This window comes from Pholcus phalangioides, unplaced genomic scaffold (assembly GCF_987345545.1).
Source record: "Pholcus phalangioides strain wild (caught in Gottingen) unplaced genomic scaffold, Ppha-v1.0 ptg000024l_1, whole genome shotgun sequence".
NCBI lineage: Eukaryota > Metazoa > Arthropoda > Arachnida > Araneae > Pholcidae > Pholcus > Pholcus phalangioides.
Window position 1 is genome coordinate 19,793,527 of NW_028301616.1, and position 26,972 is coordinate 19,820,498.

The 26,972-nt window shown below is 38.2% G+C and overlaps 1 protein-coding gene across 3 annotated transcripts in view; it reads left to right on the plus strand.

The window, feature by feature from the left end:
- Positions 1-4,118: 4,118 nt before the first annotated feature.
- Positions 4,119-26,972, plus strand: part of LOC149068932 (proton-coupled amino acid transporter 1-like) — a 40,013-nt gene continuing 17,159 nt past the window's right edge. The window contains exons 1-2 of one of the 3 annotated variants that reach the window (XM_089251298.1): positions 4,119-4,159; positions 25,424-25,584. In XM_089251298.1, the coding sequence (XP_089107424.1) occupies positions 4,124-4,159; positions 25,424-25,584 (197 nt within the window). In that variant the 5' untranslated portion in view covers positions 4,119-4,123. Of the gene's footprint in view, positions 4,160-8,669; positions 8,996-23,302; positions 23,424-25,423; positions 25,585-26,972 lie in introns of those variants that run through there. The other 2 variants (XM_089251297.1, XM_089251299.1) reach the window with 2 other exon arrangements.

Here is a 26,972-nt window from a genome sequence, read left to right on the forward strand (position 1 = left end):
ACGTGTAGTGAAACCTGACGTGAAGTTTGTTTCTGTGTAATGCTTGTTATGTGTAGTGCTGCCATCTGCCACTAGTTTTTCTAACTATGAGTGAAGTGTAATGATTGAATAATTAATCGTTGTAGGCCTGTTGCTCTCTGCGGCGAGACTTTTTAATGGGGAGATCGGCTCGCATTTGCGCCTCGAAGTTAGGAACCACAGGAAACCAATTTCAGCCGACCACCACTATGGCGACGGTGGGGTTCGAACCCGGATCCTCGCGATGCGAGTCCGTCATTATGACCACTCGACCACCACAGCGGCACACTTTCAGACTTATCGTCGCCATATTTTGCATGTACTTGTATACGAAACGACCCGACTTGAACGATAGGCTACTTTAAAAGTTCGTTAAAGCAGGGCAAGTGCTCGAAATTGGCGAAAAACCGTTGGGCAACAATGGTTCATGGGCCTCAACAATGACTTTCAGAATGTTTACTTTGGTTACCGCAGTTTACTAATAGTGCTTCTCAGATATGTTTATTCTTTCACAATGGTTTGTCACTTCTTCAATGCTCCCAGTATATTGAGAAAACTTGGGCAGCGCCGTGTATATAGCTAGTTGTTAATAAATCGTAATTATGATCATAATATTATGATACACATTATCCATGTTGTGACTATAAGAGTTTACATCCAGACCTCAACCAGAAACATTTTTTCACATTCATTATGAACTTTTTATTATAAATTTCTGTGTATAAATTATGTTTTATGTTCATTTTAATTTCTTGTTTTTACTTCTTTTTCAATTCTTAATTAATGTTTTGTATACAGCCCTTTTATGTTATCATAGGTTTTTTTTAATGACATCTCAGCAAGCAGCATTCTAACATGCTACTGCAATTCAAATATTATATATGTGATGATGCGCTATCATGAACAAATCTCTATGCTATGTTTTTTTCCGCAATTCTATCAATAGCCATAATACCAAGTACATCAATCTTTTTATCCATTTCGCGTCCTTAAAATCCCTTTAATCACATAATCTGCACCCTGCCGTTAAAAAAGCATAATATTTCTTGTTGCAAACAGTTTTCAACTATATGCAACGTATTTCAAAGCGAGTAAAGAGTTTTGCCACTGTGCGTCGGGGCGAGACATTCGGAAGAAAATGTCAGAGTCGAAACATCCGGAGGGAATGTTGGGAGCGAGTACGGGAATATGTCAGTGGCGAAACAGCCAGAAGAAATGTCAAGATCAAAACGTCAGGGGTGAAATATCCGAGAAGGGGGCATGTCAGGAGCCAAACGTTCGGGGGAGGAAATGTTAGGATAGAAACGTTTGGGAGGGGGGGCGAAACATATCCGGAACGAGAATACCAGTGGCGAAACAATCGAGGCAAATGTCAGGATTATTGGTTGCGAAACGTTCGTTGGAAGTCAGAGGTGAAACATCCCAGGAGTGTCAGAGTCAAAACAACAGAGGGGAATGTCAGGAGTGAAACGTCGTTGTCGGGGGAGGGGCTAATGTCACGGTTTCGTAATTGGTTCTAAATGGTTTTTAATGATTCTTCTTTCAAGTTAAGACCTGAGGTTACATATGTGTGTGTATCTAACTAAAATGGTCCAAGTAAACACACATGGACCTAAATTAATTAATTAAAAACATTTATAGGGCATTTCGACTTATGATAAACACAAACATAGGCGTACGCAGAATTTTCTCAGGGGGGGGGGGGGGTTTACGTTTTTTCCTGCAAAAAAAAATATAATCTTGGCTTGAAGAGGGGGTTAGAACCAGCCAACCCCCTCCCCCCCCATTGCGTACGCCAATGACACAAATCAATCAAAAATAATAATTTTTTTAATAGTCAGTTTCTGCTCAGGTGTGAAAAAGTTGTAGCTATTATAGAGGGCGCAAAATGCTTCAGTCCTGATGAGATGGATTCGATACCTAAAATTCCAGAAATGAGATTAATATCCCCATAAATATATATGTCAATCGATGATTATCAAAGAAGCCTTACGCAATTTGTTTTATAATGATTATCTCACATCTCATTCTTCTTATCAATGACCTACAGTTTTGTGTTCGTACAATTCCCAGAGAAAATTCTAAATTCCCATTTTTCCTTATTATTGTAGTAGATCACTGTACGAAGTCGGCTGGGCTCTTTGAAAAGTTGCCGGTCACTGCGCATATTGCCTTGTAAGGGAGGTGACGTACCCCCCTTCCTGTATCCATAATCATTTGATGTATTTTATGACGTGTCCCTAAAAGGGGGCTTAAAATAAATATATTATCATGGAGATAACATATAACCAACATCAATCACACGCTAATCAACGTTTGTTTTAAGTTATACACGTACACTGAACAGAAAAAGTTTAAAAACTTTTTTTTTTTTCCTTCCCAATAGCACAAAATGTTCCTAACCTGGGGCATGCTTATTCCTGAGGGCTACGTGACGGGTAATCGCGGCCCCTATCCCCAACATCCTCCAGTGGGACCCCTAGACTGAGATCTTTGACGGGACCCTAGCCAGACATTTTACCCCCTCTTCCCCCCCCCCCCCCCACACATAGTGAATTCACTGCGTAAAAAATCAAAAAATGACAATCAACCCGGACTGGAGCCCTGTCAGCCTCACCCTTGTGGGGGCCATGCGTTCGTGAAAAATAATAAGAATAAAGTAATAAAAATACCAAAACATCTCTCAGTTATGGGCAAAATATAAGAAAGGTTTTTACTCATTTCTCGAAGTTTGCACACCTACCATGAATTTCCGGATGACCGTAAGCCCCTGACACGTAAGTCTCCTACACATTTCTAGTGTCAAGCAAGCCTCTCCTAAGCATTTCTAAAGCGGATTCCCTGCCATTTGCCCGCGTCCCTCTTGCTATATTGATAATATTTTCTTGTCTCTCACGCCCTATCCGGAGTCATTTAAATATGGTTTCCTTGATCTAGCGATCATTTACCTATGGTTCCCTTGCTATTGCCACCATTTACCTGCAGCTCCCCTGATGGCCACGCTGCTGATTATTTCCCCAATTTAACCGCGGCTTTCTTGTCATAGTGACCTTTTTTATGTCATTCATCCAGCAATCATTTATCCGTGGGTAACTTGCACTAGCGAGCATTTACCAGCAACTTGTTTGCAATAGCGAACATTTACCAGCAACTTGTTTGCAATAGCGAACATTTACCAGCAACTTGTTTGCCGTAGCGACTATTTACCTGAGGCTTTCTCATTAGAGTGATCACTTCTATCGCGATCGATCAGTTCGGCTTGTGATATTTTACCCACGTGTGACTGTGCACTAGGGACCAATCACCAGCAGCCTTCTTGCACTATAGCGACCATTTAAACACAGTTTCCTTGCTCCAGCAACCCGAGGTTTTTCCTGCCCTTGCCATCATTTACCTGCTGCTCTCTTGCCTTCTTGATTTTTTCCCGTGGCACTCACCCATAGGCGCATATTACAGGGGGAGGGCGAAGGAAGTGGCCCTTCCTCCATCTAGTAAAGTACTGTGATACTGACATGGGGGAGGGTGCGGAGGTGGACATTCGCTTTTTTCCCGTTCACTATCCTCAGTGATTCCTCCCCCCTCGTTCAAGGAGGTTTATCCGATTATGCACTTATGATAGTGATCGTTCACTCGCAACCCCCCCCCCCTCCTTGACCAGTGATCAGTTATCAACTCCAGGTTTCAAGCAACTGTCCCCTTTCCCGCTTGTTGTTTTATTTTCTGAGGGCAGTATATTTAGCTCATATGTGTATAAGAAAATATTGCATTGATTTCATCTCATCTCGGCCGAGGGTCCCGACATCCTGTTTAATCGCAACGTAAAATTGTACCAGCTATATGGATTTCGATTCGTATCTCGGGTGTACGCACCTGTCTAAGAGATCCCGCCGTGTAACATACACCACCGCCACAGTTCGGAAGCAACTGCGTAAGTGTAATCCCGAGCATAACTTTTCATTCCTGTCGATATCACCTACAAGCTACTGTTTGATTTTTCCTCAGCTGTTTACATGCGTCGAGCGTCACGCGTTCGGCTTATATATAAAATCTTTCTCAAATATGTATGCGTTATATTATCTGGCAGATGTGTAGTATGTAGCAGCAGATGGAGCTTGAATTGCATGGCCATACCTCGAATCGAGTAAGTCACCGTTTAATTAAGGGTTTTAAGAGTTTACAAATAATTGTTATTGCAAACACATGTCATATAATATTAAATACGCTTCTAATTTGCACGGACAAGTGATGACTTCGGTAGAGCTTCTTTTCTGAGATTTAAAAGATATGATGCGAGTACTTGATATAGTGAGAGTTTTTACCTCTTTACACCTGAGCTAAAATTGACTATTATTAAAAAAAAATTTTTTTTGATAGATTTGTGTTTGTTGTATTTGACATACAATAACCCCTTTAAAACCCCTTTAAAAATATAAAATAAAATTATTAATTAAAAAATTAATTAATTATTAATTAATTAATTTGGGTCGATATCTATACAAGGACCATTTGTATTAGGTACACATATATGTACCTCCGAAGCAAAGATGTTAAGCATGGCGGCATGCTCTGACAGGGTGAAAGAATAAATATTTTTATCCGAAACTTTCAAGTTCCGCGTGTGATGACTCACTTTTACTTAAACTTTTTTTTTTTGCCGGCACGCAAATCATTTCTCCCTTTTATTTATTTATTGCCTTTCGGCAAATTCTTTCATTCATTTATTTTATTTTATTTTTCATTTCCTGCCGGTCCGCCAACTATTTCTTTATCTAGTTAGTCCTTGCTGGTCAGTAAATTATTTCGCTAATTTATTTATTTTCTGCCGGTCCGCAAACTATTTCTTTATCTAGTTAGTCCTTGCTGGTCAGTAAATTATTTCTCCAATTTATTTATTTTCTGCCGGTCCGCAAACTATTTCTTTATCTAGTTAGTCCTTGCTTGTCAGTAAATTATTTCACCAATTTATTTATTTTCTGCCGGTCCGCAAACTATTTCTTTATCTAGTTAGTCCTTGCTGGTCAGTAAATTATTTCTCCAATTTATTTATTTTCTGCCGGTCCGCAAACTATTTCTTTATCTAGTTAGTCCTTGCTTGTCAGTAAATTATTTCGCCAATTTATTTATTTTCTGCCGGTCCGCAAACTATTTCTTTATCTAGTTAGTCCTTGCTGGTCAGTAAATTATTTCGCCAATTTATTTATTTTCTGCCGGTCCGCCAACTATTTCTCCTATCTAGTTAGTCCTAGCTTGACAACAAATTTTCGCCAATTTATTTATTTTCTGCCGATCCGCAAACTATTTCTCTTATCTAGTTAGTCCTTGCTGGTCAGTAAATTATTTCGCCAATTTATTTATTTTCTGCTGGTCCGCAAACTATTTCTCTTATCTAGTTAGTCCTTGCTGGTCAGTAAATTATTTCGCCAATTTATTTATTTTCTGCTGGTCCGCAAACTATTTCTCTTATCTAGTTAGTCCTTGCTGGTCAGTAAATTATTTCGCCAATTTATTTATTTTCTGCCGGTCCGCAAACTATTTCTTTATCTAGTTAGTCCTTGCTGGTCAGTAAATTATTTCGCGAATTTATTTATTTTCTGCCGGTCCGCAAACTGTTTCTTTATCTAGTTAGTCCTTGCTGGTCAGTAAATTATTTCGCCAATTTATTTATTTTCTGCCGGTCCGCAAACTATTTCTTTATCTAGTTAGTCCTTGCTGGTCAGTAAATTATTTCTCCAATTTATTTATTTTCTGCCGGTCCGCAAACTATTTCTTTATCTAGTTAGTCCTTGCTTGTCAGTAAATTATTTCGCCAGTTTATTTATTTTCTGCCGGTCCGCCAACTATTTCTTTATCTAGTTAGTCCTTGCTGGTCAGTAAATTATTTCGCCACTTTATTTATTTTCTGCCGGTCCGCAAACTATTTCTTTATCTAGTTAGTCCTTGCTTGTCAGTAAATTATTTCGCCAATTTATTTATTTTCTGCCGGTCCGCCAACTATTTCTTTATCTAGTTAGTCCTTGCTGGTCAGTAAATTATTTCGCTAATTTATTTATTTTCTGCCGGTCCGCCAACTATTTCTTTATCTAGTTAGTCCTTGCTTGTCAGTAAATTATTTCTCCAATTTATTTATTTTCTGCCGGTCCGCAAACTATTTCTTTATCTAGTTAGTCCTTGCTTGTCAGTAAATTATTTCGCCAATTTATTTATTTTCTGCCGGTCCGCCAACTATTTCTTTATCTAGTTAGTCCTTGCTGGTCAGTAAATTATTTCGCCAATTTATTTATTTTCTGCCGGTCCGCCAACTATTTCTTTATCTAGTTAGTCCTTGCTGGTCAGTAAATTATTTCGCCAATTTATTTATTTTCTGCCGGTCCACAAACTATTTCTCTTATCTAGTTAGTCCTTGCTGGTCAGTAAATTATTTCGCCAATTTATTTATTTTCTGCTGGTCCGCAAACTATTTCTCTTATCTAGTTAGTCCTTGCTGGTCAGTAAATTATTTCGCCAATTTATTTATTTTCTGCCGGTCCGCCAACTATTTCTTTATCTAGTTAGTCCTTGCTGGTCAGTAAATTATTTCGCCAATTTATTTATTTTCTGCCGGTCCGCAAACTATTTCTTTATCTAGTTAGTCCTTGCTGGTCAGTAAATTATTTCGCCAATTTATTTATTTTCTGCCGGTCCGCAAACTGTTTCTTTATCTAGTTAGTCCTTGCTGGTCAGTAAATTATTTCGCCAATTTATTTATTTTCTGCCGGTCCGCAAACTATTTCTTTATCTAGTTAGTCTTTGCTGGTCAGTAAATTATTTCTCCAATTTATTTATTTTCTGCCGGTCCGCAAACTATTTCTTTATCTAGTTAGTCCTTGCTGGTCAGTAAATTATTTCGCCAATTTATTTATTTTCTGCCGGTCCGCCAACTATTTCTCCTATCTAGTTAGTCCTAGCTTGACAACAAATTTTCGCCAATTTATTTATTTTCTGCCGATCCGCAAACTATTTCTCTTATCTAGTTAGTCCTTGCTGGTCAGTAAATTATTTCGCCAATTTATTTATTTTCTGCTGGTCCGCAAACTATTTCTTTATCTAGTTAGTCCTTGCTGGTCAGTAAATTATTTCTACAATTTATTTATTTTCTGCCGGTCCGCAAACTATTTCTTTATCTAGTTAGTCCTTGCTTGTCAGTAAATTATTTCGCCAATTTATTTATTTTCTGCCGGTCCGCCAACTATTTCTTTATCTAGTTAGTCCTTGCTGGTCAGTAAATTATTTCGCCAATTTATTTATTTTCTGCCGGTCCGCCAACTATTTCTCCTATCTAGTTAGTCCTAGCTTGACAACAAATTTTCGCCAATTTATTTATTTTCTGCCGATCCGCAAACTATTTCTCTTATCTAGTTAGTCCTTGCTGGTCAGTAAATTATTTCGCCAATTTATTTATTTTCTGCTGGTCCGCAAACTATTTCTCTTATCTAGTTAGTCCTTGCTGGTCAGTAAATTATTTCGCCAATTTATTTATTTTCTGCCGGTCCGCCAACTATTTCTCCTATCTAGTTAGTCCTAGCTTGACAACAAATTTTCGCCAATTTATTTATTTTCTGCCGATCCGCAAACTATTTCTCTTATCTAGTTAGTCCTTGCTGGTCAGTAAATTATTTCGCCAATTTATTTATTTTCTGCTGGTCCGCAAACTATTTCTCTTATCTAGTTAGTCCTTGCTGGTCAGTAAATTATTTCGCCAATTTATTTATTTTCTGCCGGTCCGCAAACTATTTCTCCTATCTAGTTAGTTCTTGCCGGTCAACTAACTGTTTTTCCTATTTATTATAATTATATCTCCATTTATTTCTTCTTTGCTGGTATAAACAAATTATTTCTCCTTTGTATTCATTTCTTGCCAGTCCGGGAAATATTTCTCCTATTCAATGTATTTATTTCTCGCCGGACCCAAATTATTCATCCCATTAACTGTATTCATTTCTTGCCTATATATCCGCAAATTATTTTCTTCCCATTTACTTCTTTTCCCCGGCCCTCAAATTATCCTATTCAATTAATTTCCGCCGGTCCGCAAAGGATTTCTCCTATTTCTGCCGGTAGTAAAAAGGTTGAAGAACAGTTATGCGTGATTGAATAAAGTGAATAAATCACCGAAATTAATATAACCGGTGCTTTCGGTAACGGTTATCCACTTAGGTTATCCGATTGTATCAATTTCAATCGATTCGTTTCCTTCTTCGGGTCTCTTGACCATGAGAGTATACTTTATAATTTCTATTAAAATCTACCCTTTTATTCAGAGAGAAGAAAACCACCTCTTGGAAATCAGAAATGGCGTAATTGTTCAAGAGCAGGTCTGTGTGTGAGAGATTAAGTCATCTCATCGAGGACACTTATGCAATATCTGTTCGTGTGTGTATGCTTACATTTTTTTTTGATACAATATTTATATATTACAAGACGCCGAAAACACCTACTTTAGCAGAATCAACAGTTAGTGGTATCGATATAAATCGATATTTAAGAGAAAAGAAAAGGGGGGGGGGAGATATGAGTATGTGATTATGCATTTGGGTAGTTAAAAGAGCGACTTGCCCTTCGCTCCCTCCGCCGGAGGTGATGTCACGTGAGTGTATTCTTCTTTTTCGCACGTTGTTGCTCAGTTGAATTTGGCCGCATTTAATTTTTGTCATTTCTTTGTGTGTGAGTGGGAAGAGGTTCGGCCCCAATCCTCTCATTTTATCTCCGACGAAAAAGCGGAGGAAAGCGAACCCCGAAGGTGTTGGTGCGCGCGAAAAGGTGTGATTGTCAATTAATTAATTAACTATCAGTTTAACTGTTAATAATGAAGAAACCCACCGGTGAGAAAAATGAGCGCGACGATATCGCCGAACAGGATGCGATTCGCGCGGCGCTACAGCGACTAAAAAATAAGCCAAGGACGTCTACGAGCAGTTCTGTCATGTCCAACATGAGTAATGTGAGTTATATGTTTTTTTTCTAGAATTTTAAGAGATGGTTTCGAAAATATCGAAACTAGACGTAACAAAAGGGGAAATAGTTTAAAAAAAATAAATAAATAATTTCTCCCATTTTTATTTATTTGTTTTCTCTTCTTTTTTTTTCCCAGTGTCCTCAGATTATTTCTTTCACATACTTATCTTACACCGGTCCGCAAATTACTTTTCTTATTTATAGTATTTTTGCCGCTGTCCGCAAATTACTTTTCTTATTTATAGTATTTTTGCCGCTGTCCGCAAATTACTTTTCTTATTTATAGTATTTTTGCCGCTGTCCGCAAATTACTTTTCTTATTTATAGTATTTTTGCCGCTGTCCGCAAATTACTTTTTTATTTACAGTATTTTTGTCGGTCCGAAAATTACTTTTCTTATTCCCAGTATTTTTTGCCGGTCCGCAATTTTTTTTTCTTATTTCCAGTATTTTTGCCGGTCCGCAAAATTACTTTTCTTATTCATAGTATTTTTGCCGCGCTCCGCAAATTACTTTTCTTATTTACAGTACTTTTTGCCGGTCCTCAAATGATTTATTGCCGCAGATTATTTCATCCATTTATTTATTTTTTGCTGGTCCGAAATTATTTCTCCTATTTAGTTTTTTTTTTTTACTTTCCGCAACATATTTCTCCCATTTACGCTGGTCCGCAAAACTGTCAAACCTCTTTCATTGGTCCGCAGCTATAAAAAATTGAAGAACACTGATGCAGAGCTTCCACGAGAGTCATGAAAACCAAAGGCTTCCAATTTTTTAGTTCTCGCGGAAACTTTGATATTTGCAAGACCGTTTCACAGGAAACCGCACAGACACGATTATTTTTTCCCATACTGTTAAATTTTATAACACCAGCGAAAAATTCTACAGCTTTTACAAATACAAATACAAATACAACGCCACAACAGGCAAAATGCATTCCGTTGTTTGATACCACAACGGAACCTGTAAAAATTTGGATAACCAAAGTGCCGCGGCAGCCGGATTGGTTATCATCTTGGAGCAAGAAGTGTTTCGAACCTGTGGGTACTCATCTTGAGTTTCATGCAGGAAATTCTGATTTGTGAATCAACTCTAAGGGTGCTCGAACACTCACAGCACCCCCGGCTCCAACGCCACTGTTCAAGGCCGGGATTACACTTAAAAGTATGATAAAAGATATTTTAACATAACTTGAAAAAAACAACCAACAAGCCTATTGGCTGCATTCGCTCGAATGTAACCGATGCGCTTAGTGGTTGCATTTCAAGTTTTATAAAATAACTTTTATAATGTAATCCTGGCCTAAAAGGGTGTCATTGCATTGATAAGATAGATATTAGGAGAATATTAACGTTACACGCAGTTGTTGCAAGGCTAAAAAACAAAAAAATGAAACAGGTAAGACAATCAAAATAAGTACTATCAGTTAAAAATACTCGGAAGGGCGAATAATAAGACGAAACAAAAAGAGCGAAACATTTACCTTCCTTAAATTAAAAAAAAAAAACCCGCTCATTGATAATGTAATTGAAGATAAATGAAGTCCCCATTCTTGTGCAAAACAATGAATTCGTGAACAAAAGAGAAGATGGAGAAATTCAACGATAAGATATGTCAAAAAAGATGGTGATGCCAGATAAACCCTATTATAATATTCAAGGTATTGAATTTCTCTCATGGATGGATCCCGCGTGATTTGTCGGGAGGGGCGAATAATTGTGTAGGTTTAAAATGAGATCGTCCAGAGCATTTTACGGGACACATAAATTTTTCCCCCATATTATCCATATTGGATCCGTGCTGTCTGCGTCTAGCCCAAGCTGGCATAACTGTTATCTTAACTAATCACGTCAGAAACTTAAAAAGTGCCGCGGAATCCAGATCGGTTATCGTCTTTGAGCAGGAGCGTCGGGAGTGTTTCAAACCTGTGAGTGCTCGCTTTGAGTTTCGTGCGAGAAATTTTTGTTTCTGAATCAGTCCTAAGGGTGCTCGGACCCGTTCTACAAATTTCCTTATTTGCCCGAACACCTCCGGCTCCGACACCAGTCTTAGAGGAGGAACAAAGTAATGAATTACGCATCTCCTCTAATTGAGTTGACCCAATCTAAATATGTTTATTGTTTCGAATTTAACTTCCCAATGAATAGCATCAGGCTTTCTCGAGAGTTTTAAGACACTTTTTTAGTATTCGGATGTTTCGGCTAGGATCCTTGAAATGCCTCAGTTCCTTGGAAATGTTCAATAGACACTTTAGTTTCAGCCACTGATGTCTCTTTATAGCAGCGTTTCTCAACCTATGGTCCGTAACCGTGGCATAGGCGGTCTGCAAGCATACTTGATAACATTATTCACCCGTTGTAATTGACATTAGTAATATCCATATGGGTTCAAATTAAAAATTATACTTTCATACTTAGGTTGACCATACATCATCGAAGAGAATGCAGGAAATTGCGATCCTAAATACGGGATATCACGCAATTTTGATAAAAAATGCGATTAAATGCTTTAAATGCAATTTGATAATTACATAATTACTACTAAAATTGTTGAAGTTGTGGAAACAAAGAGCTGCTACAAATCGGAGTTTAAAAAAATGTATTTCATGAAACAAATATTCAAATGGCCATACGTATTTCATTGCAAAAAATACGGTAAACTGGCATCTTTAATGATCCTTAAAATACGGGACGTCGCCAATCGTCATCAAAAACGTTATCAAAAGTAGGCACAATCACCAATCATAATTAAAATTCAAAAAAAAAAAAATTAAGGACAAAACGTTAAACCTGACAAATATGTGACATAAATATTATTTATAATTTTTTGCCAAAATTATCATAATATAATTTGTATTGCGAAAACTGTGCATTCACGAATTTAGTGAATATTGCAAATTCAAATATATATCGTTGAAAAAACGGGACACAAATGTTTAACAAAAAATCGGAACAACGAAAATTACAGGAATTTCCCATAATACGGGACACAAGTGGTGCGTCAAATTGTTTCAGACATTTCACTGGTCCTTGTTTTCAGAAAGGTTGAGAGAAACACTGCTTTATAACATTTTGGAACAAGCATTTTTTGTGGCAACACGAGGAAAATTGAAATTCTGCTGTACAGCCTGGTTTGTGTAAATTATCTTAATCATCGAGTTTCAAATATTTTTTATGTGGTGCTCAATATGACTGATCAAAAGTTGTATTTTACGCGCTTCGTGTCATTTAATTTTTTATTTTAAATTAAGGCAACTCTGACTACGTTCAAATGACGATTTTTTCGAAAATGGTTTTATAAATTCATTTGGAGGAACGTTTTACACAGAATCCAAAACTATTTTATTCTTGCACATGCAATACGTAGCAGCGAAGTTATGGTTGATTTAAATCATCCGGAACAATGGTTTCGAAGGCAACAAACAATTTTCGAACGCGTTTTTTGAGGATTCATTTTTCTTTTTATTACTTTATTTCACGCGAAACCTAATTTCTCAAACACTATGCAAGATATTCTCATGAAATTATTCAACAGTGTTCCGGATAACGTTAGCTGTGCAATGAACTAGGATCTTGGCCATATGTTTCGCGAATTCAATATTTTACGGCTGTTTGAATAAAAAAAAATTGAATTTTTTTTGTGAAAATTCACGTATTGTTTCACGATTGTTTCATCGCACAGACAACAGTCACAGAAACATACATGATCAAGTAAATTGTATGGTTTTAGTGTACAATGTTTGGCGTAAGTACTGAAAATGAGCCAATTTTGAGGACATAATATTTAGAATATCTCAAAAAGTTTTAGACGGGTTCGAGCCCCACCGTCGCCAAAGAGGTGGTCGGCTGAAGTTGGTTTTCTGTGGTTCCCAACTTCGAGGCGCAAATGCGAGCGTTAAAAAGTCTCGCTGCAGAGAACAACAGCCCTACAAACAGTACAAATATTCAGTCACTACACATCACTCACTTCACTTCTGAGATATAGATGGCAGCACTGAAAAACCAAACACTACATACGCACTCAGACTGCTAGGTACACACACTTACACTTCCGGCACAACTCACTATGTAGTAAATTGCCTATGGCGATAGACCTGAGTTGTGCTCGGTTTGAAAAAAAAAAAAAAAAAGTACTTTTATTCAACCCCCCACTTGTTTTGTGAAAATCACTGTGTTTTCAAAAAAAAAAGTGTCCCGCACGTATCCAGTTTCCTTAATGGCATGAGAGAATTATGGAAATTAATAACACACTAGAAATATTTATGATGTCTGTAGAGATTAATGTTTATACTCAATCAAAAGTTCGACGGTTGCGCGAAATTCCGAATACTCGAATTTCAGTCTAGAAGAAGATAATCCGAGTAGATGATGAATTGAAATAGGAATAAAAAGTAGGGAAATCGTCGCAATTCTGACGTAAATAGAGTCAGCACGCCCTTTATTTTTCGTTTCAGACACTGCCGCTATCAATATCCAGCGATAAACCCTGATAATTCGGCAAGTCGTAATCAACTGCAGAATCGTAATCATGGAAAACGAGGTGGCACTTATCTTCGTGGGGGGGAAAAAGAATTGTCAGGTGCATTTAGCGTTTTGGTTGATAACATGGTTTGTAAATACCAAATGTGATAACTTTCATTTTTTTTTCACTGTGCATTGCAGATTCTCCCATTATAACACTGAGGAATTTGTTCGGTGTGATGGAGGGGGTGTCTTTATTCTTCAATAAAACAAAATCCAAGGAGGGAAAAAAAATGTCATTTAGGAGGAAAAAAACATTTCCAATTTTTCCCGGTGGATACATGAATGAATGAATGAGCGCCAGAACTCTTTGCCACTGGATTTATCCCGTTGCCGAGATCTCTTCCAGCCCAGCTTCGTGGCAGAGTCTGGAACACTTTTATTTTGTGTCAAAAAAGAAAAAAAAAACCATACAAAATTTTTGCAACATATTTTCCCCGGACAATTGGGTACTCCAATCAGCACTTCCTAGAGATAGAAGGCCTCCGCACTCTGCTTGTGACGTCAATTAGTAGTTCATTCTCCCTCAGAAATATTCAGGAAAAAAAAATTCCCTGCTCGTGCCAGTATCATCGTTGTGAGGAAAAGAAATGATCGGGCTCAGAATTGGCGATTTCTATGCCTCACATTCAATCACTATGCGGTATTTGTGAGCCAATCAGTAAGATTCTACGCCAAAATAAGAAGAAACGAAATAGGATGCTGTGTTTCGAGATGTGGCAAACTTGCAAGGTAGTCTGAATGACGTTTACGGCAAACAGTGCAGAGGCCTTCTATCTATAGGAGGTGCTGATGCAATACAATCGATTTGTAATTGAACTCTATGACGAAGCCTTTTTTTAAAATGAGTCAGTTTGGAAAATAATTTTCTCTCGGTAAATTTAAAACTCTAATGAACCTAAATTGTTTAGGTGTTCTCATGAGATTTTTCCCTGCATATAAATGTGCTACTGCCAAAGCCCGAAGTTGGCCACTTCGCGAACTGGCCAGCCCAGTTGAACCCGCCAATGTCCGAAATTTGGGCTTTTACCGGGCTTTAGCCGCCATTTATATGTCGATTCCTATACATCCCTTTATCGATCCCTATGATTCGGGTCATCGCCGCGTTGGCGTATTGTTTTATGATAATTATGGCCATTTATAATTAGCGGTTAGCTATGGTGACCCTAATGATGAAAGGAATATGAATATCTATGTCGTAGAGTGATCCCCACATGGGGATGTATTGGGAACGACATATAGGAGAGCCGGCGAAAGCCCGAATTTCGGACATTGGCCGGATCAACTGTGCCGGCCAGTTCACGAAGTGGCTTCAGTCTTTGGCAGTAATATAGCATAGGCGGAGATTGACTTGGAAGTCTGGCGGGGCAAGGTCATTATTGCTGGGGGGCACGATGATGATGATGTCAGCTCATATATACATATATACATTAGATCAGTCGACTCCACCTTTGACGCTGGGGGGCAATGCCCCCCCACGCCCCACCCCCGTATCTCCGCCCATGTAATATAGGTATTTCAACATTTCTTCCCTTCATCTATATAAAACTGATGCAATCACACCATTACTTCAACTATTAAACCGCAGGTGCACCTCGTAAATATTCCTCAGAGAAACTTCTACCAAATTGGGGTTTATCGGAACGTGCGCCGTGTATATGATCTGTACCTAACGTATATTTTGTTTCTGCGGAATGCCTGCTTGCGTTCAAGAAGGAATCTCATCTAAATACAGAAGGAAGTAATCTAACTAAAGAACTTGAAAAAAAAAAAGTCTCATAAAAATACGTTCATTTATTTGCAATTAGTGAGACAGATGGCAGCATACATACAGAACCCAGATACAGTCAAACCTCGTTAGTGCGTCATCCTGTTAACACGTCACTCCGCTTAACGGGTCACTTTTTAGAAGTCCCAATTGTCCTCGGGTAGGAATTGGCACAGCTATGGCTTACTCCGTTTAACGAGTCACTCCGCTTACTAAGTCATATTTTTGCTCTCCCAAGAGTGACTCATTAACGAGGTTTGACTGTATATCAGGGATTTTGTGACACGAATGAAACGGTAGTGAAAATTGCCTCAACGGAGGTAGACTTTATTCGTGGAAACAAACTGTCTCTATTCTAGTTAATGGCTATCTAATCAAACAATTTCTGATACTTGCAAAAAACAGCAATGGAATTTTTTGCAATTTATAATAACCAATTTTTCCTAATTTCAAATACACTAGAACTTGATTGATTCGAACTTGGTTAATTAGAATTTTTACGAACTCTCCTTGAGTTTTCTATCAATTTAATGCTAAAGTTTCTTGTTTGATTCGAACTTTTTCCGGAGTTCGAGGGAAAAAAATCATAATTTTTAAGACTAATAAAAGTTTGAAAATTCTGTTTTTCCCCTATTTTTGATAATTTAATGTGCATTTTAACATTGTTCAGTTGGAGTGCATCGAAATTGTATACCACTTAATACCGATTATGCTTTTCAACCTATAGATCCAGGTGTAACATTGAAAATCCGAATCTTTTGTCGTCTTGATATGATGAAAAAGTACTGGAATGTTCAGATTGCAATACGTTTTAGTGAAAGTAAATTTCTCCTTGATAGCTTAAGAATGATAAGCAAGATGTGGAAAACAGTTTCATAACGGATGATCAAAAGTGCTGTTTCCGTAAATCAGGCTTTGAACATGGGTCGAGGAATTCTGCAGCGACGCTGATTTCAGAACAGTGGTATAATGTAGCAACTCTAAGATCAGTTATTATAATTATAAATTATATTAAAAATTTGGGAAATAGTTTTGTAACTGATGATAAACTTTTAATAATCTATAATCGTTATCCTTTTGGGAATGTTGATGATTAAGTTGCAATTTGTGGTCATTTTATTGATCCAGGATAGATGAATTGGATAATTCGAACTTTTTTCCAGTGACTTTGGACTTCGAATTAGCCTAACCAAGTTTAACTGTATACATTGGCGGATTAAAGTCGATCGAGGTCCCGTGCGCAAAAGAAAATATTGGGCCCCCCCCTTAAATGAGAAAAAGGGTGAAGTTTGTGTTTTTCGGGGCCCCTTGCGCCCGCCGTTAAATCCTCCTCTGGCTGTATATGAAAGAGAAGAAATGGGGGGGGGGGGAAGAAAGCTTAAGAAAGTCAAACACAGTAGCGTCAAAAACACATCAGTTATGTAACATCCTTTTTTTTTTTCATCTCTTCCTCTGCCCACACATTGCGTCACTAAAATAGAATAAGAGCAATGACGGTCAGTCAGATAGGCCCTAATCTCTTATGTACCCGGTTGACCGAAGAGAGAGGAAGTATTGATTGTTCTAGATTGATTACTATTTTCCGTACAATCTTCACTGATAATATAAACACTTATATGTAAATAAAATCTCTATCGATGGTCGTGTGTTTCTAAAAAAATGAGATCTAGGATTTCAGAAGGATGATAACAACACACTCTCGAAAGGGTTTTGTTTTTTTTCATAAGTTCTCAAATGATCTCTAATTAAAATTTATTCGTTCAGTAACTCTCATTCGACATTTTTGGTGCTTCGTTCGAGGTTGTTTTATTTTTTTTTACAAGTTACCATTTTACATCTACTTATCCGAAAAAGGAAAGACGCATAGGTCCACCCGGCATGGCTTAGTGGGCCTCGAGTGCGGGGAGGGGAGGAAAGGCTTGTCATAATGATATTTGATGCTATGATTTTTGAGAGTAGGTATGCGAATTGGTAAACAGGTTCTTCATCTAGATAGGGGCCACAGAACACCGATGGCGCCTTCTCAATATGCCTTGCAAAGTCCCCACCATGCTCAACTATCACGAAAGTATATCATGACTTTCTCAAGAGAGAAAGATTTCCGACACAGCTCGATCGGTAGTAAATTGCTGTACGGGGCGATATGATTAGAGTTGGCGTGCGGTGTAGAAGTAGTACCTACATGATAAAATAATTTGCTTTGTAACCTTTTAAAAATGTGTTTTTTAAGTAGTTGATCAATGATCACCGTGGACTTCTCTCCCCGCAAGCAGCAGTTAGACCTTTATTGACGCTGTGCGGCCGTGTGGGTATCTAGACTCTCGTCCTGAGGATCCAGGTTCGAACACCGTCGGTGGCATAGTGGTGGTCGACTGAAGTTGGTTTTCTGCGGTTTTCCAGTTTCGCGGCGCGAATGCGCGCGCGAGGCGGTCTCCCATTTAAAAAAGTCTCTCCGCAGAGAACAGGCAGACCTCCAACACGATAATGGCATAACATGAAAATTCAGTCATTTCCATCTTTACTTCAGAAAATGGAAGCCAGATGGCAGCATGAACACAAAGCAAGCGGTTAGGGCCACACATACACTCAGAACATACATTCCGACATATGCCGATTCGTTAGAAATCCCATAGTCTACGAGGTGCGTGTACGGTTGAGTAGCAATAGTAGTTAGACCTTTAACATGCAACTTGCAAAGACTTACATTCTTAAAAACAACTTACAAAGACTCACAAATATTCTTGAAAATAACTTGCAGACATTTTTAAAAACAACTTACATCAAACAAATATTCTTACAAACAACTTACATCAAACAAATATTCTTACAAACAACTTACATCAAACAAATATTCTTACAAACAACTTACATCAAACAAATATTCTTACAAACAACTTACATCAAACAAATATTCTTACAAACAACTTACAAAGGCTGAATAACTCATGAATAAGCAACAAATTAGCGAGCAATGGTGGTGACCAACTAAGGTACACTGAAAAAAATTTTCTATGTCTACACATTTTTCATAACCAAGTACGTTTGTCATTTACAGAATACCATTGTACGAACTGGTTTATAGAAATTTTGGTCTATCTTTGTTCTCTCAGATTTCAAGGTAGCATAAAAGGTTCTTAAATTTTCCACCAGGTGGTCTTCAACCCATCCTTATCATTCGGCTCGTACTCGTATTTCTATACCACTACGTTACTTTCGTGATTCTGTCTGCCCTATTTCAGGAGAGTTATTTAAGATTGTGTGAAACTCCTAATGTTCTTTACTTCTCTCAATGTTTATCCTTATCGGGCATCCCAAAATGATTCTTAGAGGCTGAAAATGATTGTAAGAGACCACGCATATGTCATTGAATACGAGATCTTCAACTGCTCATAACTTTTGAATGGATGAAGATAGAGCGATGGAAAAAGTGTCTACTTACACTTAATCGGACATGCGCTATTTTACCGGAACAACCAAAACGCCCTCTAGTGGGACATTCTTGAACTTTTTGATCTTGTAACAAATAAGCAGGCTTCGAACAAAATTATAGCCCAAATTTGTGATGAATTGTGATAATAATATGTAGTGTTCACTCAGAATGCGTACCCTCACCGTAAAAGTTTTCAATATTTTTAATACTACAGCGTAAGTTTTGATTATTATCAGGTAAATTATTTTACAATAATACAGAGAGATGCAGACATACATTTATCTTAAACATTTAATAGTTGCTCTGTATCAAATTTGTCGATAGATGAAAGACAGTTGATTTTTTTAAGATTTTTACGTGAAAATAGTGGTAGATAGTGAATCTTTAGGACCTTTTCAGAATCGGCCATTTTTTTCACTTAAAAACTGGTTAAATCAAGTAACATAAAGTCTCGGGAATCATTTCAATCATCAAGTCTCTGGAATTTTTTCTCAAATGCTACGAGGTGATATTCTTTCTGTTTAAAATATAGAGATGAAAACTTTTTTGACGGTTAACCGTATAAAATCTTTAATTTCTGTGTGTCCCCAAATTATTATTTTGCAGAAGTAAGACTATGACAACTGAATTTAGGCTTGTGGCTTTCCATGTTTAACTTAAACTCTGAAATGGACTGTAGAATCTCATTTCTTTGGCCACTACTTAAACCTCTTCCCGTATAACGGGCCGAGATATCTCGGCCTAGAGTAGATAAAAAAACATGCATTCGAGCTCCCTCTATATTCACTCCTTCATCGAGATGTTTTATTGGTAACTCTATAAACAGGAATTGGTTTTTTCTTCTTAAACTAATTATTCTTCTCTCCCCCTCGCTACTGTCTAACGAGTTATGCCCAAGAAGACAAGTGTCTACTGTTTCATCCTTTTCCGGCGGGTGTGAATGAAATGGAGATGCCGGACATATGGACGTCAATTTATATCTTATTACAGCTTGATTGCTGAGATTGGTATATTCTAGATTGGATAAACTCACTTCCAGATTCTATCACATACAAGACAAAAATTATTCTTTGATTATTTATATAAGGACTATTACGATTGTGGACTGATTATCTGTGGATGATGCTATATGATCACAATTTGTACGATTATTTATTCCAGATTATTTATTGTATATATGTATATCATTGTTATTTTCACATAAATTAATAAATTTCCGGATACACCCATCCCCCGGGAAAGCTTCGATATCTTTCTGAGATGGGAAGCGGGGTGTGTCCGGTCCTTCAATGTTCAATGTTTAACGAGTTAAAAAAATAATATATATCATACAGTATCACTTACGTAAATAAGAAATGTGGTTCGGGAGGAAAAGCTGCTATTCTCTTTTTCCCCTCTCATTTCCTAAATGTTAATACACGCATCGGATTCAGAGATTTGTCACCGATACTGCAACTATAAATCGCTAAAATTTGTTGCAAAAAGGCTGTACGTAAAATGGGTAACATTTGCACAGATGCGGATGAGTACTGAGTAGTGCTAAAAGATATGCATGCTGTTGTCTATCTCTATTTCGTGGTATTTTAGTGTGTTAAGATCGTATAAGTGTTTTGAAAATTAGTGGTGCTCCATGGTGAAATTTTCTCCTAAAAAGTATTCCGTGACATGAAAAGTTTGGGAACCACTGAGGATATCACCTATGCAAATCTGGGTTCGAATCCTAGCTGAGGCAGGATTGTTCCTGCATCGCAGCAGTGCCGTCTTAACGCATGGGCCCACCCGGGCACGGCCCGGGGGCCTCAAGCGACGAAGGGGCCTCACAAAATTAGATCTGGTTGAAATTTTCGAGAGTTTGCCAGGTAGGGCCTCGCAAAAATCACTTCGCCCTGGGGCCCATGATGGTCTTGAGACGGCCCTGCGTCGCAGTTCGGAATAGGCTCCAAAGTGTAGGTAGATCAGTGTTTCATAATTTTTTTGATGTCGCGAACCCCCTTTAGTGAAGGTCGATACGCAGCGGACCCCTGTTGCGTCAAAAGATCAATTTCGAAGAAAACTTTCCATAAAATCTAAAATTTATCTTTTTTTTTTTTATAATTATCATATCATAAAAACTTTTTAAAAATTCAATTCCATTGCACAAAATATGCCATTCATGTAATGACCCTGCAGACCGTAGGTTGAGAAACGTTGATGGTTGATGTAAATTATGGTCGTTGGGGCTATTTTCTATGGTCAGTGTGGTTGCTGCTGGTGGAGGCATCGCGTGGAAAGGATTTTGGGTGCTTGGAATGGGCGGTGATACGGGGGGGGGGGCAAGCGTCAAAGTGTGGAGTCGACTGATCTAATGTATATGTGTACATATATGAATTGACATTATCATCATCGTAACCCCCACCCCCAGACTTTCAAAGTATCTCTCCGCCTATGGCGCTTGAACATAGATCTCTGGACCTGATGCTGTAAGCGTCCCCTGCGACATGGCCAGTCTTTTGATGTTGCGAGGATTTACCTTCTACGAAGACAGAGCAGGAGCTATGTCAGTCATTGTCCCCAACGAGGAGACAAAAAAGATGCCCGTAAAAAATATGGATGTCGAATATATATCTAAACCATATCAAAAATACAGCAACCCGATAAGAGCAATAAAAAACCAATAACTATGATAAAATATAAGTATACTTCCCATAATAAATTACGATTGTCTCATCTAAGTATGGATAGCTTCTCGACTTATCCGAATAAGGTTATCGTATTTCTTTATTGGAATTATGTTTCTATATTTCTGTTTTATATATATATATATATATTCGTATTTCTTCTCCGGTGGTAAGTTATTCCATTTATTCACAACCTTATTAGAAAAAAATCCCGAAAGCGTAGAAAAATGGAAAAGTCACAAATTTTTTTTTGGAGGAAGGATTTATATATATATATGACTATAGCCACTATATAAGGTCCTTATACAGTCGCCTTACATATCACATGATGCCACTCTCCACTTGTTTATGCAAGATATACAGAAAACGGTGGAGTAATGTGAAGATGCTGATTTTTTGGAAAGATGTTGTTTTCATTCTTGGAAAGAAAAATTAATCTCTGCCTCTACAAAATCTAACCTCTCGTATGCCGGACGAGTGCTCTAACCACTCAACCACAGAGGAGATAGAAATATGTCTCCTTGGAGAGTAAATATGCCGAAAGAGACCGTGGAATGGACAGTCTGACACGACCAGCTAATAGCTCGTAAACGAAGGCCACATGATGGCTATACTGTATACATTGAACATTGAGGGACTGGACGCGCACACCCCGCTTCCCATGACAGATGTGTTCCCCAAAATATGGGTGTATCCGGAAATTTATTAATTTATGTGAAAAGATAATTAAGGGTGATAATCGTCGAAATGAAAGGGCAATTCAGATTTAAAATAATGCATAATACAAGGACGACGAAGAAGAACCCTTTTACGATAACTTATTTAGGAACAATGTTACTTCAGTAGATATAAAGTATATATATATATATATACTCAAAGTTTTTGCGCCAGACACAGGCATTACATCGACGCTGCGTGAACTGCCGCACCTTCTCAAAAATACCAGGTGTATGACGCAACAACTCCTTGTAGTGGGTTTGCGCACATATGCTCCTATGTGAGCTTGAATTTTTATCGTATGCCTGAATTGTCCATTCGTTTTGGTGATGTTTTTTAAACACCCTGTATATGTAACATGATATCGCTCTTTACTTGTTTATGCAAAATATATGCCTCAAGGAAGAAATTTTCTATCTCCTTCCTCTGTAGCTTAGTGGTTGGAGTACTCGTCCGGCATACGAGGCGACAGCAGGGCTGGTTCTTGACATTTTTCAAGTGTAAGCGAATAATATTTTAGTGATAAAAAATCACCCTCCCCCTTCAGTTTACGCCCAAAAAAATTGGCTTCCTTCAGTTGACGCTTTCTGCGGTCGCGTAGTTCGCAGGATTCAACATCTGGCCCTGGGAGTCCGGGGTTCGAGTCCCGGTAAAGGCGGAGATTAATTTTTCTTTAAAAGAAAAAAAAGATCAACATTTTTCTAAGGCCGGAATTACACTGCAAAAGTGTTTTTATAAAACTTTTACAACAAATAAGGGGCCGTCTTAAGAGCGGGCCAAGTGATTTTTCTGACGCCCTACCTGGCAAATTCTCGAAAATTTCAACCAGATCTCATTTTTGTGAGACCCCCCTTTTCTCTTGAGGCCTCCCGGGCCGTACTGCCAATAAGCTGATTGATTACATTCGAGCAAATGAAACCGATTAGTCAATTGGTTGAATTTTTCCAAGTTTTATAAAAGCACTCTTACAAAACATTTATAGTGTAATCCCGGCCTAAAAGGAAAAATCAGCATCTTCACACAACACCCAGTTTTCTGTGTACATCTTGCAAAAAACACAATCCGACAGACGCGTTTGTTGTGTCAACACTGCCCACCAAGAATACTTCTCATGACGTCATCTCATAAACTTATTCAAACTCGAGAGTGGCAAATGAACCTGTTTGGTCGCGACTGCCGCGAATGGTCATCAACATCACCCGTGTGTACTGTTTACTATCTACCAGCTGTTTAGCTAGGAGTTTCAACACATAATTTAATTTACAAAAGAGTTTTATAATAGGAGATTTGCCTCTTTTAGTGGTTATTAACGCGGATGTCATGGTAAGGAGACGTCCTTGCGTTTTTTTTTTTCTCTGTTCCGTCTCAAGCAATAAAACTGATGCGGGTTCTTGTACGTGGGTGTCATTGATTCCGTTATCTCAGTTTTTCTTTCTTTTACTCCTTTGTGTGATTGGAGCTTATCATTACAATAGTTATTATCTTAAGAAATATTTCTTGATGGGCGTATATATACGTGTGTATTGTTTTTTCTCAGCGCGAGATTTAACCAATCATATGAATGAAAAATATTAAGCATTATTATCCATGATAAAATTTCCATGTTGTGATTGATCTCATTGAACTGTATGTACGGGGGGGGGGCTGGCTTAGCGGGGTTATAGCCCAGGGCGGAAAGTTCGCAGATTTGAAGATGAATGGTGAAGAAAACTGATAGAAAGAGAAAAGGGTGTGAAAACCATAAAATCTGCTTCTGCCTAGAAAGTGAGAGATTCACCTATAAGAGTTCGAAAGCATGTAAAGACTATAAAAATTATCTAAAAAGCAAGAGACCAGTTCAGTGAGCAAACAAAATGGTGTGGAAACCTACAAGTGACCTAAAGAGTGACTTGGAGAGTGTGAGCATGGGAGTGACCTAGACAGTGAGGAATGAGGTCAATGAGCAACTAAAGGCCGTATTCACCGACATTGTTTAAACTGTAGTCACAGTTTTTGGATAAGAGATCTACATACATTGGTTAAAAACCTGAATTTAACCAATCCGTGTCGATCTGTTATCAAAAAATTGTTACTATAGCTTAAAACATGTCGGTGAATACCGGCCTAAAAGAGTTACTTAGAGGTAAATTTCACAGGGATAGAGGTTAAGCGGGCTTTGAGAGGGCTCGATTAGCTTTTCCCGGGGGCAACCATTCGAGGAATGAGTGGTAGTGCTGTCTTAATGAATGAGAAAGGTTTTTCCCTTTTTCCCATGTAGGGCCTCAGAAAAATCACTTGGCCTGGAGGCCCCATGATGCTTTTAAGACGGCCTTGATAAGTGGTCAAGAAAATTAGACTAGAATGAGAAAAAAGTGGTAAAATTGGTGTACCCTGTAGGTGGCAAAATAAATCCACCTCTGCTGGGAAATAGATAGACTTTAATTGTAACATACCTGTTACAGTGGTACCACCTGTGATTTGGGTGATGATTTTGCGATATACTTGACCTCCTCCTCCTAACCAGATCATGGCCCGCTGCTCTGTCTCAATGAAGAGATTTTAGCAGGTGGTGGTGGAAGACCTGGGCCATGCTGGAAATTTGCGTGTATGTGTTGTGAACCTAATGTGGAGCTTGTTTCTGTGTAATGCTTGTTACACTGATGCCATCTGCCATCAATTTTTTTAACTATAATGAAGTGCAATGATTGTACTGTTATAGGCCTATCAGGGCTGTCTTAAAAGTATCATGTGCTCTCAGGCCAAATGGTTTTTCTGAGGCCTTACCTGGTAAATTATCAAAAATTTCAACCAGATCTGATTTTTGTGTCGTCCCCTCTTCCCTTGAGGCCCCCGGGCCGTGCCCGGGTGGGTCCATGCATTAAGATGGTGCTGAGGCCTATTGCTCTCTGCAACAAGACTTTTCAGGGGGGGGGGGGGAATCGGTTTGCATTCACACCTCAAAGTTGGGAAATACAAAAACCAATGTCAGTCGACCATTACTGTGTGACAGTCGGATTCAAACCTAGTTCCTCATGATGCGAGTCCATCACTATGACCACAGCAATGTACTTGACCAACGCCGTTTTCACCAACCAGAACAACCCAATCACTCGTGTGAACAATTGCTCTTTTCAATAGCTATTATTCATACAATAAAGGATAAGAACACACATAGGTGCCGGAACCAGTGGGTTTATTGAGCTCTCCAAGAGATGGCTGTAGTTAGTGAATATAGACCTATGCAATTTACAATATACCTGCCCGATTATTTTTGTTGTCTTTTGTTGTTATTCATAAATAATAGACATCTATCCATTTTAATTATTGGTTCTATTTTCCTACAGGCAGAGAAGCTCTCAAATTTTAATAACAGAGAAGAAGAAACACCCCTTGTGGCTGCCAACAGAGAATATGAGAACTATCCCACTCGCCTTGCAAACCCAACAACATCATATGACATCGATTCTGCTGACCAGTTCGGTGAGAAGCAGCCGAAAAAGACATCGTAAGTTCCTAACGCTCTTTACAAAAAAGTATGCCTGTGTCTCTCAAGAATCATTGTGGGCCTCTCAAAATCTATGTATATAAAATTGATTTTCTGTCCATTTGTGTGTATGTTCTCTACAAATCTACAATTTTAGATCGATCGTTGCCAAATTTTGCATATATACCAAATGGGGCCGAATTGAACGATAGGCTACTTTAAAATTTTGTCAGAGCAGGTCAAATGCCCCAAATGGGAAAAATACTGTCGAGCAACAATAGTTTCTGGGCCTCAACACAATCACTTTCAAAACGTTTACTTTGGTCACTGTAGTTCCCTAGCAATGAGTTTCAGATGTGTGTATGCCTTTACAATGGTTTTTCACTTCTTTAATGCTACCAGTATATATTTACAATAGTTTATGCCTTTACAATGGATTGACACACCAATAGTCGTCAGAATCATCATCAGCATCACTTTGAGGGACAGGCAAAGGATGATATCCTTAGAAATCAGTGTTAAAATTACTGATTTTACTGTATAAAACTGTGTTGTTTCCTGCCACATCAATAATTTTAAAAATTGTATTGAATTCTCAATTTTTGAGATATGAGTTTGCTTAGAGATATACGAAGCCCAGGAGATTAAATATGAAGTAATTAATTAGCCAGACCTACTTTCGAGCTGGATATTCATGCAATAACATTGATTTCAATTTTTTATTAACATTTTCTCAATCATGGAAATTAATGTCTCCTTATTGTCTTTCAATATTCAACTGCATAAATTCATATAGTTTAGGATGTTTTAAAATTAAATGGGTCCGTAAAGTACATTGAAGAAATTCCACAACTTTAATTATTTGGGAGATGAAGCAGGCAGACAGATTACTTGAAGTTCAGGGGGGGGGGAATCAAAATACCTAGCGTCCCTTGAAAAAGGGAAAAAAATTCATTTCTACGTTTCTTTAAATCTCGATTTGTTTATTTCATGAAGTCGCCGTGTTGGTTAACTTAGACACGGTTTGTATGTCCCTCAAAGAAAAAGGGATATATCACGTGATCCAAAAAGCCTCATTGAAGAAAACCAGAACAGCGCTGGGTATTATAGCTAGTAGATATATAAGGGTGGATCTCTCAAATGAAAACAAAATAGTTGTTACGATTTGGTTTAATTTTGTATGAGTGTGGGGAAAACTTTTTGTGGAAGTAGAACAGGAGGGGTAAGGAAGGCGACCCCCTACTGTGAAATGGACTTGCCCTAGATAGTTGCGCAGTGATATGTGTTGGTGGTCGGCCAACAATATGGTGCAACAGGCAATCTGTCGTTTTTTCATCTGCATCTTGGAGTGGTGTTATTCGTAGCAGAAGGAGTTTGAGTTCACAAGGTGGATTGGTGAACGAAGGCAG